At 48.3% G+C, this 12014-nt stretch overlaps 4 protein-coding genes across 4 annotated transcripts; 2 read left to right on the top strand and 2 right to left on the bottom strand.

Moving 5' to 3' along the window:
• Positions 1-1280: 1280 nt before the first annotated feature.
• On the top strand, positions 1281-2135 carry N7446_007273 (uncharacterized protein; the record flags this gene model as incomplete). The annotated part of the gene is made up of 1 exon (XM_058516019.1): positions 1281-2135. One exon carries the CDS (start codon positions 1281-1283, stop codon positions 2133-2135), a length of 855 nt encoding a protein of 284 aa, XP_058373197.1.
• Positions 2136-4041: 1906 nt separating this feature from the next.
• On the top strand, positions 4042-6967 carry N7446_007272 (uncharacterized protein; the record flags this gene model as incomplete). The annotated part of the gene is made up of 6 exons (XM_058516018.1): positions 4042-4247; positions 4306-4891; positions 4947-5128; positions 5179-6542; positions 6592-6856; positions 6916-6967. 6 exons carry the CDS (start codon positions 4042-4044, stop codon positions 6965-6967), a joined length of 2655 nt encoding a protein of 884 aa, XP_058373196.1.
• A 1257-nt stretch (positions 6968-8224) lies between these two features.
• zrfD (putative plasma membrane zinc ion transporter) lies at positions 8225-10109 on the bottom strand (the record flags this gene model as incomplete). The annotated part of the gene is made up of 4 exons (XM_058516017.1): positions 8225-8531; positions 8591-8690; positions 8742-9812; positions 9866-10109. The coding sequence occupies 4 exons, from the start codon at positions 10107-10109 to the stop codon at positions 8273-8275; spliced, it is 1674 nt and encodes a 557-aa protein (XP_058373195.1). The 3' UTR covers positions 8225-8272.
• A 126-nt stretch (positions 10110-10235) lies between these two features.
• Positions 10236-11999, bottom strand: N7446_007270 (serine/threonine-protein phosphatase 2A activator). The gene is made up of 3 exons (XM_058516016.1): positions 11352-11999; positions 10938-11289; positions 10236-10883 (listed from the first exon to the last, which is right to left on the bottom strand). The coding sequence occupies exons 1-3, from the start codon at positions 11981-11983 to the stop codon at positions 10413-10415; spliced, it is 1455 nt and encodes a 484-aa protein (XP_058373194.1). The 5' UTR covers positions 11984-11999; the 3' UTR covers positions 10236-10412.
• Positions 12000-12014: the final 15 nt, after the last annotated feature.

Genomic DNA, 12014 nt, shown 5'->3' with positions numbered 1-12014 from the left:
ACCCAGTCACTGCCATTCCAGCGTCGATGCCTTCCCTTTCCTGATTATTGGCATCCTTCAAGGTCCTACCAACCAATTACTTTGCATTGTCACTTCCAGGCGAGCCCTATGGTGGCAAGGAAGTTTAACACAATGCGCTAAAGAATTAGCGTTAGTTCGGCCATGGAAAGCCGCGTCCGGCCATTTTGTCGAAGCAATTCTTCAAGACTCTTTCTCTTTGTCGAGAGAGTTGATCAAGTTTATTGAATGGAATCATTCCAAAGACATACAGTATACAGTTAACTATAGGCAGACCTCCCTCTAGTACGGCTTAAAAAATTGGGCTCTCAGGCCTAATATGTGGCGGGAGTGGCGAAACTCCGCTGCAGGAAAGGGTTGGCAATCCTTGGCGCCAAACTCTTGGCATCCAGGCGGATGAAGCGGAGTGAAGCGCTTTTTACTCAACATGATGTAAACCCCCCTACTTTTGCGGGATGTGAAATCCATCTGCCATAATTATGTTGCGTAAAAGTAATTGATAACCGCCACTACCTTAGCTTTGGTCAATTTCTTGGGTGGTTAAACACGATATGCATATTCATGTGCGGAAACAGAAGGTTTGGTCACGGGATACACACCCATTCACTCATCTACCAATGGACAGAGAGTCAAATGATGAATCATGGATTACCCTTCACGTAATTGCCAAGCGCGTTCCCTGGAATGTTCGTGGTGCCAAGGCCGCATAGGAAGAAGTGCCAAGTTATTCTAGGGCTTGCTGACATGTCCGGTCTTAAACTGTTTGGCTCATGTGACATAGACTACGTAGGTATGAGTCTCTCAGTTAACCGGGGGAGACTGAGTGGAATACAAGTACTCAATTTGTGTGTGCCACGCCCTGTATCTTTCGAACGGAATCCTAGTTGGTTGCTCTACGACGCAAGATGTCTCTTTGGGTCCAAGGTCTCTTACAGCAAACTTTCACATTCCTCCCCTTCACCTCCGAAAGACGATACGAAACCCCCCACGATCCTCAATATAATGGAACAAACCGCTCTCTGATAGCCCAAACTCCCGTCCAATCCGAAGAGAAAGTAGTAACAACTGGACATATACGTGGTCTTCCAATGAGAAGAAAATCCTGTTTTGAAACCCCAAGGCTCAGAATCGAGAACGGGGAACATTCCCACTACCTCAGTCCACCATTGTCGAAAGACCGGCGTTTTGGAAACGACCTAACTGCTAGCTGGAAATCCTTCAAAACTAAAGTAAAAAGTTCCTGCGTGAAACCAACAGTGACAATGCAGTGGGAGCAAGGAATGGTGAGCCGGACCGTCAATATCACAGCTGGGGAGAACAAGGAGATATCTGAAAACCACAAAGAGATAGAAGATGTTGATCACAGCTCCTCTATTGCTATATGTGCATCACAAAAGGACCAAGAAGTGAGCTCAAGCATCCATAAACTTTACGCAATCAAGGCTTTTTCCTCTGGATCAAATCCGATCGACAAAGCTCACCGAAAGCGTATCATCGCTGCATTTGATCTATCGTCTTCTTTGGATCACCAAAATATTGTTCGAACCTTCGACCTACATGAACTCAGCAACGGCAATCTTTGCGAGTCTTTCGAACACTGCTCTGGAGGCGATCTATATTCATTAGTCATCGCAACGCGTCAACTTGCACAGACCGAGGCCAACTGTTTTTTTAAACAGCTCATGCACGGTATCCATTATATCCATAAAATGGGCATTGCTCATTGTGATTTGAAGCCAGAGAACATTCTTCTCAGCTCCAGTGGATGTCTCAAGATTTCCAACATTGGAACCGTTGAATGTTTCCACCTCGGTAGGGAGGAAAAAGCAACCCTGCCGAAGAAGGATCGTTGCCCAAACCCTTACGTTCCACCGGAATGTTATCTCGGCAGCGAATTTGATCCCAAAGCTGTGGACATCTGGGCTGCCGCCATGATTTACATTGCGATGAGAACGGGTAGGATCCCATGGAAGATGGCGAATGACAAGGACGAATGTTTCAGAGATTATATCATAGACCGCATGATTGGAAGAGTATATTTCTTCATCGAGGACATATGCAATGTATATCACTGTTTTCCGTCCATTTTGAGAGGTGTACTAATTCTGCGGTCATAGGTCGCTAGCCGACGAGTCATATATTCAATGCTGGATATTGACTACGCACATCGAGCTCGATCAACTGAAATACTTTGCTCTCAATGGCTTCTGGACATCAAAACCTGTACAGCCGCTGGATCAATGTAGCTAGAGAGTTATATTCACCGATCTGATGAGTGTCATGACTGCGATGACCGAAGCTGCTATGGACGATCGTTGCCGCCATAATTGGCTGCCAAAGACCACGCGATACCGTCTCTGTAATGCGGAAGGAAATCTTTTCAATCTACGATAGTTAAATCAGAATGTTTTAGGGCTTCAATACTGACAGACTTGAAGTAAGTGAGTGAACCTCATGGTAAGCTATATGAGTGAATTTGGTAGACGGGGAAGCTCTATGTATCTACGTAACTAATGTGCAGCCAGTCGTTGGCTGCCGGCTGCTGGCTACCAAGATGAGAATAACACTGACATGGACTCTAGATCACACGACAATATGTGAGAGGGGTGAGTGCAAGTTGATACGAGAAACGAGAGTGAATCAGGGAGCATTTCTCTGGGTGTTGGAGCATTGGAAAGCCTTAGTATACCAGTGGTCCCCATGGATATTACCGCGCACTTTACTATGGACCTCTTCAATACCAAAATAAGCATATTTTCATCCAAAAGCTTTTAACAGGGCTTTACAATGCATCTAAAGCGAAGATTTCTCACAAAAGAGAAGGCGATGTGCCCCCCTCTCAACGCCAAGAAAGGCCAGGATAAAGTACCTTATGCAACCGATAAGCACTAGAATTGGAAGTAGTTGAAAGACTCGGACTTTTCTATGAACAGAATCTCACGCATGGCGGCATTAGGGCCCATCGGCGTGGCCTGGAATAAACTCGAAACCGGGGCACTGCCCTGCGGTAGTATCAATTTAAGAGCCTCACTTGGTTGGCCAAATTTTCCTCGACTATTATGGCAAGTTCTGTGCAGAATCCCCCTTAGCCAATGGTATCATTTTCCATGATGGCTTTGATTGGGCCGCTGGTAATAGCAAGCCCCAACCTCAGCTGCCAAGCATTTTATAGTAGAAGGACCCAAGTCACATACTACAGTTACATGTCTGGCTTTTTTTTTAGGCTGATATTAGGCTCTTCGATAATCTTCAACAGAGCAGGTGCATCGGTCTCGCCGAAAGATCAAGGGAGCCTTAGCCAAGACTTGCATGGCCAGATTCTCCCCCAGAAGGCTGGGATGCATGCGTCTAAGTAATTGGGAGGCTTGAATCATGCAAGTTGGCGGGATTTCGGGCTTCACACTGCAATTTGTGTTCGGCTCGTGGATCTATATAAATAATGCATTTTGCCGGAGTTTTAGATGAAATAATCACGGCCTTCATCCAGGAACTAGCACCCAGATTCAGCTTTCAGATTCCTGCTTGCTGTTCATGATGTTATCCTCCAGATGTTTATTTGTTTTCTTGATTCTAGGGCTTTTGGACCTAGTATCCTCTCGACAGCCACTCATCAATGACCAAGGAAGGTACGTGACCCGTTATGGTTCGAAGCATAGCTCCGTCCATTTTGGCACAGATATTGATCGCCCAATTTTAGATTCACCTTCGTTGACAATGTCAAGACAATTGGCGTTAATGGATCATCTTATCTTAACAGGTCAGGGCTTTTGGATTACGGTCCCAAATTATATGAGCAATGCCTAATCAAGCTATAGGCCCGGACATGAGCTCGTTCGCCGCGAGACTCGCAGCTCATGTCGCGGCAGTTGTAACAAAAAGGCAACTGATCATCTGAGTGTTCTACGCAAGAGATCATGGGAGCCATATCCTGACAAGGAGATCTTTTCCTCGGAAATATGGCATGAATATCACCAAAGTCTCGCGAAGAGAAGGTTTGTAGACATCGAGACAACGCCTGCTCGAATGGACACATACTTGGTGAACCGATTCCGGCGGAATCGTGGCATTATTCGGGTCTTAACAGATCAGACACTAGGAAACTCGGCAGAGTTCCGACCCTTTGTAGTCGACGGCGTTGATACAGCTTTTGAAATGGGCCTTGAGGGTCTCTGCGGCTGCTCCATTGTTGTCGTCGTGTCCAAACAGGCAATCTGGTTTGCTCATATATTGTGCGTGATTTAGGTTTTTAATTTCCCTTGGATTACAGCATACTGACTTTAGAGCCAGCGAGGACAACTCTTTCAGCCCAAGAAAGGAATATGCGGATGGCCTCAGTCCCCAGGAAATGTTTGAGCTCACAGCTTTAAATTTCTTAGACACTGGCATAGACGCGATATTTGGCGTGCAATTCCAGAGCTTGAAAGGCGTTAGGAACCTTTTCCCAGTTGGAGATGGTGTCACTTCCGCTTTCATTGTGACACCCCAGAAGGAATTGGATGACGCCGTCGAGGGTGGGACTGGCGCTGATACTAACGTTTATTACACCGAGGGTTTGATGTATGATTGGGCTGTTGTGCAGCTGGTGGCCAAGATTAAATCTCTGATACCAGATATTCCAGTCACTGTACGCCAATACCAGGCCCTGAACTCGGATGCTCCCGATGCAGATGAGGCGTTTAATACAAGGAGAGGGAAACATCTTTTTCAATATGACCCTCAGGCCAGACAAGGACAGAAAGGTGTACGGCTATATTTAGAGGGTGACCGCGCGTTGAACGAGTTTTGGGCTCCTGAAGAGAGATCCCTTTCTGAACCAGAGAGCCAATCTACAACACAGCTCTCATGTGCAGGACAATCCTACGACCGTAATCAGGTAAAGTGTTGTTTTTCTTTGTCTTCTAAGTGGGGTCACTGACGAAGTTGAATAGTATACCTGCTACAGCGATCTACTGTGTCCTGTTCTGGATGGCATTCGAACGTTGCGTTGTGCAGCTCAATGCTACCTCGAGTCCATGTATACATGCTATGATGAGCAGAAGCTTTGTCCTGTTATAAATGGCGATCCTACGCTCGCATGTGGAAGTGACTGCTATCTTCCATCGGAGTATAGGTAAAATATGGACTTTGACATTTGAGGCATAACTTACTGACTTGGAAAAGCTGCGATGCATCAAAATTGGTCCAAATACCTCACGACAATAATCCCGACCAGTCAGCTAGCGGCACAGCCACCAATTCAAATGGTGATATCAGCTCGTCTCCTAGCAGCACGCGCACGGATTCAATCACTGGAGTAACGACCACCTCGAGTGGTGGTTCAAGCAGGGCCCCGGCGGGCCAAGCAGAAGTCGTTTTTGGCGGGACGACATATACAATTGGCACAAAGACAACCACCATTGTTCAAGATGGACACACAGTCATTCTTGGCCCCAATGGTCTCATAATTGGAACGGATACTATCACTATTCCGTTGCCGCAGACCGAACCGGTTGCTCTCACTACCGATGGCATCACTATAACGTTCCTCCCAGGTGCCTCTTCTTCGTCCGCAGCTCATACTGGCTCGTCGAGCTTGGGACCCTCAAGCAATATGGTGACAACAACTGGAATAGCCCCAGGACCAACTCCCACCACGGTATTGCCCAGCTCAACAGGAAATCCAACCTTGATCCCCCCAATCCCAGCTGCTACCAGCACAGTATTTACTCTCACGGCCTCGGACGGGTTGAGTACGGTTGAAATTACTTACACGCCAACGACGCTCACTAAATTTACTAAATTTACCGGTACAACAACAATAAATACGGACATTGATGGTGTGCCTACGCCCATCGTGGTTGGGCCTGGAGGCCTCATCTGGCAACCTGTCATTACCAGCGCAAGCATAACTGGTTTCCCTTCAATTCCAGTGCCTACTATTCCACCGGCCCCTGATAGTTCCGCTGCTACAAGGACTGTATTGACTATAACGGCCTCGGACGGGCTGAGTACAGTGGAGATTACTTACACGCCTACGACGCTCACTCAATATACTACAGTTAGCGGCACAACAACAGTCACGACAGAGATTGATGGCGTGTCCGTATCCGTTGTCGTTGGTCCAGGAGGCCTAATTTGGGAGCCAGTCACCACCAGCACAAGCATGACTGGCTTCCCTCCGATCCCAGCGCCTACTGTTCCGCCTGCTCCTCAAAGCTCAAGTGTACTTCCACCCCAGACAATCACTTCACCTTCAGGTAATCCATTCCCGTCGTCCCAGTTCCCTCTTCCACCAATTGTTACTACAGTCGTCACCTCTGATAGTCCGGATGGTCCAGTAGCCACAACAATAACAGGCACCACAGATTCAAGTGGTGTTGTCGTGCCTATAACAACGCTTTCGACGGCTGCCGCTGTCAGCTCTGCCAAGTTGTTGGTCTCGAAGCTCAGCAGTGTCTCTGATGCTGTAGTCGCATTTTCCTCTAGCCCCGCGGATTCTTCAAAGGCCAGCTCCGCTACCGCCGTGGTCAAGGATGCCCAGTCAGGTCAGTGTTTACCTACATTGCTGGCATATCGACTAACGAACTCCTACAGGCACAAGTGGCTTTGGCCATGGCTTAGGTTTCTCCCTTCCTGGCCTTTGCTTGATATTCTGTCATGATGTCAGCAGTGCTGGGTCTATTCTTGATGCAATTGGAAACACCCTGTCGGGCATTCTGGATGGTACAGCAAGTCTTGGCTCATTAACCGGACTCCTGAGTGATATGTCTACCGTTGCAAGTGAGTTAGCAGATGACGCCAAAGGGGCAGAAGCAAGTGACAGCTCCAGCTCTACCTCCAATCCCCAGCCTAGCATCACGTCAGCTCCTTGCAGTACCGGAACTCCTATTACAAACTGCGAGGTATTTTGTGCGACAGGTACTACATCGGAAAATGTTCCGACGACGTCCTGTTTTTCGACAACTTGTAGCGTTGAAACCATTTGCGGCGCGGATGCTTCAACCTCAACCTCTTTTAAACCACACTACTGTCCATTGGTTTGGCCCACTGGCGGAGGGATCTCTATTTACTCATACCCTGGGTATACATATGTCCCGGTGTCCCCCGATCCCACAGATTTGCCCCAGGCAGATGAGAATGGTGATCCAATCATCAGCACAGTTGAGCCCACGACTACAGAGCCTCCCTCTACAGCAAGCCCAACCTCATCATCTACAGAGACACCTTTTTCTACCACTGAAACACTGCCCGCCACCACGGAGGCTTCTACAACCACCGAAGTCCCCTCAGCAACTACAACGGAGTCTCCAACCTCGACGACAGATGCACCGGCCGATATGGTGACCGGTTGCAATCACATAAAGAGAAACGTACCCGAAGACCCAGAGACCTGCAGCGAGTTTGTTGAAAGCTTCGATGTGACAGTATCGAAGCTGATGGAGTTTAATCCTATCCTGAGGTCAAGCAATGGTAACTGTGACTTCACGGCGGCATGGGCAAAAGGTTTAAGGACTTTCTGCCTTGGGGTCCGATCAACAACAACAACAACCACTACTGCAAATCCCGGGCCCACGGCTGTGACTAAATGTGACACTTTTAAGGATTGCCCTAGGTGCCAGGATGGATATTATCGTTGTTGTCTCTCTGGATGTCATGGAATGCTTGTTCCTGGGTCAAATACCTGTGGGTGTATTAAGGATGGTGAGACCTTGGGTGCTTCCTGTGGATGTAAGTGAGTGTGGAGAGAGCATTGAGTGTTATTTTGAGTACCTTTGAGGAGGGATAAGTGTATCATTCTTGTTACAGAAGTTTGTGAACGTTTGACTACTTTGAAGATTTATACATCACCGCACCCAAAGTTGCTAAAATGAGACCATGAAAGCGATGACCAATTAGAATAATCAAATTTCTCTTCTTATCATTTATTAAAAGATAGAGATACATCCGTTGAGAACGTCCGTAGGTTTTCTAAAAACCGTAAATGGCAATGGAAGTTTTTTAACTCCCAGTCTGTGCTATGTCGATTATGAAGAATTTTCTAGAAATCGATCGTAAAACCTTGTAAGTACTCCTCTACCTTTGTAATTCTTACTAATATACACCTCAAAACCGCTCTCTATATTGAGTGTATATGGAGCGCAAACTGGAAGTCTACCTAGGTTCAGCCACTGACACTGTCTCAACAACAATTTTGACACCAGACACCAGCGTAAAAAGGACCGTTTAGCTTGCAGCAAGTCATTAGAGATGACAAATCAGTCACACCCAACATGACTTAGGCCCAGGCACCGACAATGGACATGCAGAAAGCACCCAAGAAGACCAAAAGACAGGCATAAACCCGTCTCCTTCCACGAAGGATGCGCCAGCTCTCGTCACTGAGAAAGTCTTCGGACATTAACTCCACGAGCGAGGCAAAGATCAAAAGTCCAGCGGAAATCGCATTCATAATGCCAACAACGAGCAAACCGATTTCTGAGTCCGGACTGTACAGTCTGTGGGTTGCAAGACCAATCGCTTGTCCAATTGGCGTTCTATATATGTGTTAGTTCTTTGATTTCTGGATGACCACATGCGTAAACAAGAGACATACGTGCAACCATATGCAAGTGACATAAACCAGGGCTGAAGTTGCCTTTCAGACCAGGGAAGGGAGGCAATTCGGGATCCTAACGCTAGGCCTTCGAAAGTTTCTGCAGATTGTTTAGTTCATTCACAAAGAGGTAGGAGTATGAACAACTTACGATGGAATACGATGGCGATCAATAGAATCACAAACTCATTCCCAATTGACACACTGAGCGACATGCCAATGAAGACACTGTGAAACAGAATGCCCATTTCAAGAAGATAAACCTGCATCGTCTCTTTCTTCTGTTTCTGCTCCGGAGTAAGAACATGATGATCTTCATCTCGCTCTACATCCGGCTGAATTGCTCCATTTCCTTTCTCGTGATGGGTTTGAACCTCAGGCGCAGATGATACTCTGACGATTTCTCCATTTTCATTGCCCATGCGATTGATAGCTCGGCTTATGCTTGATGATCTTCCAACAAGCGGACCCATATCACGTACATGGGGCCGGCAATCTAGCGTAGCAGAGTGCGAGCTCTGCGCTCTAGGCTCGACCGAGGTAGGATCATCGAGTTTCGCTGGAACATCTCTGTCGGGACAGGGCGAGGATGAAGTCTGCGGCGAGCCGTGTTTGCCCGCACGACAAATACTCTGAGCTGGACTAAATACCATCTCAATGACCGTGATAAAGAAAACACCGGCCAGTGCAATAGCACCAGGCATGGCTGGGTAGTCACTTGTCCAGAAACTGGATAAACATGGGTCATTTAACGATCCGAACGCAGTAGGAAGCAGATGTACGAATGCAGTGGCGATCAAAACGCCAGTTCCAAAATGACTAACAAAAAAGAGAAACGAAGCTGGGATATGAAGTCGCGGGAATCGAGTTGCCAGAATTGGAAATGCACATGCAATAGTCGATGTCCCTAGGATGATGAACAGCGCTGCAACGTGCAGCGGTAGATCGTATGCAGCTCCGCGAACACCACCGGTGGCGCAACTTGACCGCTTGGCTGGCTCTGGGTCTTGCTGTTCAACAGGAAAAGGTGCTTCGAGAACGATAGGTGGTTTCGAAATGAAGTACTTGCTTAGGCTGTCGTAGGAAATCAGGGCAGAGACACACAGGACTGAGAGCACCCACCGCGTCCAGTCCTTAAATGATTGATACGACGAGGAAGTCTTGTTTGGATGTAGTTCTCTGCAACCAATCCTAAGATTGGTCTTTTGGGGAGCGAGGGGTCCTATTTATTTAGTCAGTGATGCAATCATCATGAGGCGAATATGACATCCATACCGGTGGACGCCTCGCGCCCCCCATGGAGACGTTTCCCCGGATCTGATGTTTCAAGCGGATGAACATAAGCCCAATTCGAAAGGCCCTGAAGCAACGCCAGTCCATTTTCATCATCCTTGTTCTCACGGGCGTTGGAAATACCAATAAGATCTTGGCGGGTCGTCAAGTCAGGAGCGAAACGCGGCGGGTTCTGATTCCACTCATCATGCAGGAGAGTATCGTCGGTCCGGGAGGGGCAATTCATGATGCCAAGGCGTTTTAGCGTGGCAGCTTATATAGAGATTCTGACAGAAAGGTTACAGGGGAGAGGATTACAGTATCTGCGAGCTACAATTTAAGAATAATCCACAAGGCAACATCGATTCGAGGGCTTGGCATTTGGTGGACTCCGGCCCGACTTCTTGGCAGTGGACCCTCAACTGTCTCAGTGATTCGCTCAAGCGAGCATCGGGCCGATTTTCGCCTATCTAGATTCCTTACACATGGGGCCGTGAAAATACTGGGGCAATGGAAGCTCGTGATGTTTATTCGTGGTATCCGTTCATTATCATTTAGCCCAGGGAGCCTTTGTGTGCACTTCGGCGTCTCCCCTCTGTGACGGTGGAGGCTGTGAAGATGTCCATGGGGCTCTGGTCGGCGCCGTAGGGCCTGGGGGTACCCTTGAAGTGTCTGAGATGGCAGAAGGGATTCTTGTTGCACCGCCAGGTATACCTTCCTTTCTTGCGGTGCCCCATGGAGCTGCTGTTCCACCCGTTGGCGGCACGGCCTGCGTGCCCGCCGCTGAATTGGCCCAGGGAGCCTGGGTACCAGCTCCAGGCGTAGGGCGGGGAGTGGCAATGGAGGCATGACCGAGGTCTGGCGCGACGGGCCTCGCCTGAGGCCCAGATGTTGCGTGAGCCGTAGAAGGAGGAGGGGTGGCATTAGGATCGTAATCCCAGCTAAACAGACTTCCAAAGGGGAAATGCTGAACCACTGGGAATTTGGAAAGAACTTCTGCGTTGTACATTTTGACCATTCCCTAGAGACTTCATGTTAGGGCCAACGCTTTCCACGGACATCAAGAAACACAAACCTTGTTGATCTTGCCCCAGCCAGTTTGAATTCCCGAGATATCATAGAGAATGCGACTGTGTTCCCAGAAAGGGCCCTTCTTCACATCGTAGATAAAACCGATTGCGGAGAAGTACAGATTAGTTTCTCGTTCTTTTTCAACGATATTTGCCTTGACAACTCCGCCTGGATCAGGGGAACCTGGCAGAGAGCCCTCCTCTGGTGTCAAATCAGAGTCGGTGATTGCGGGCGAATACTGAGCAGACCCAAATATGTAAGGGACAAAGGAGTGATCATCCAGCCCCCAGACTCCGTGGGAACCTGCGGGCTCAAGAGTGTATGTTTTAATGAGTTTCCTGACCAGGTCCAGATATCTAGGCAAAAGTTATTAAACAATGAAGCATGTTGTATGTGGTAGAACCATTGGCGGACGCACGGCTGAATGACCCCGATAACAATAGCTCGTTCTTCCACGCCAGGCTCGGCCTTGGGGAATGCATTCAACTTCCACAATCCACCCAGGAAAGCGAGGAAGCTCAATTCATGACCAGTACCGTAGTCTAGACGCTGTCCACTGCCCCAGCTGCCCACGAGGTATGCTTTCAATTCTTCTCCTGCGGTCACACCGTGCCCGTCTGGTGACACTTTCTGTAAGAGCTCTGCGGGTAAGCATTCTTTTAACAAGTCTGACGCGCGGCTCTCCACCACCTCGCACCATCTTCGAAAGCTTATATTTCCAAATCTTCGTGGGCCAGTATCGGGCGGGACCTCCTGGATGATATCTTCGAGGCTCAAGAGAAGTCGCTGCAATTGTCGGATAGGAGCGGAGAATTGAATCGCATCACTGTTGATGACCCAGGATTGGGATGTGCCATCGCCTAACTTCAAAGGGAACATCGATCGGTTGAGTTGTAACAGCCAAGTCATGATATCAGTATAGGCTTTTGAGGTGAGGAAGGCCGACACATCTTGCGAGTCGTGGATCTTCTTGGTCGGGGCAGTGAAGACATGCGGTGCAGAGGGGTCCAAAGTGGACAGCACACGAATAGGTGGGCCACTTTTAGCCATGATAGTTGGGGATGTGAAGAGAGAAAGTTGG

This window comes from Penicillium canescens (genome assembly GCF_028828765.1).
Source record: "Penicillium canescens strain IBT 15451 chromosome Unknown utg000004l_segment0_segment0, whole genome shotgun sequence".
NCBI lineage: Eukaryota > Fungi > Ascomycota > Eurotiomycetes > Eurotiales > Aspergillaceae > Penicillium > Penicillium canescens.
The sequence above is the reverse complement of the archived record's forward strand: the minus strand, read 5'-3'. Positions and strand labels throughout refer to the sequence as shown.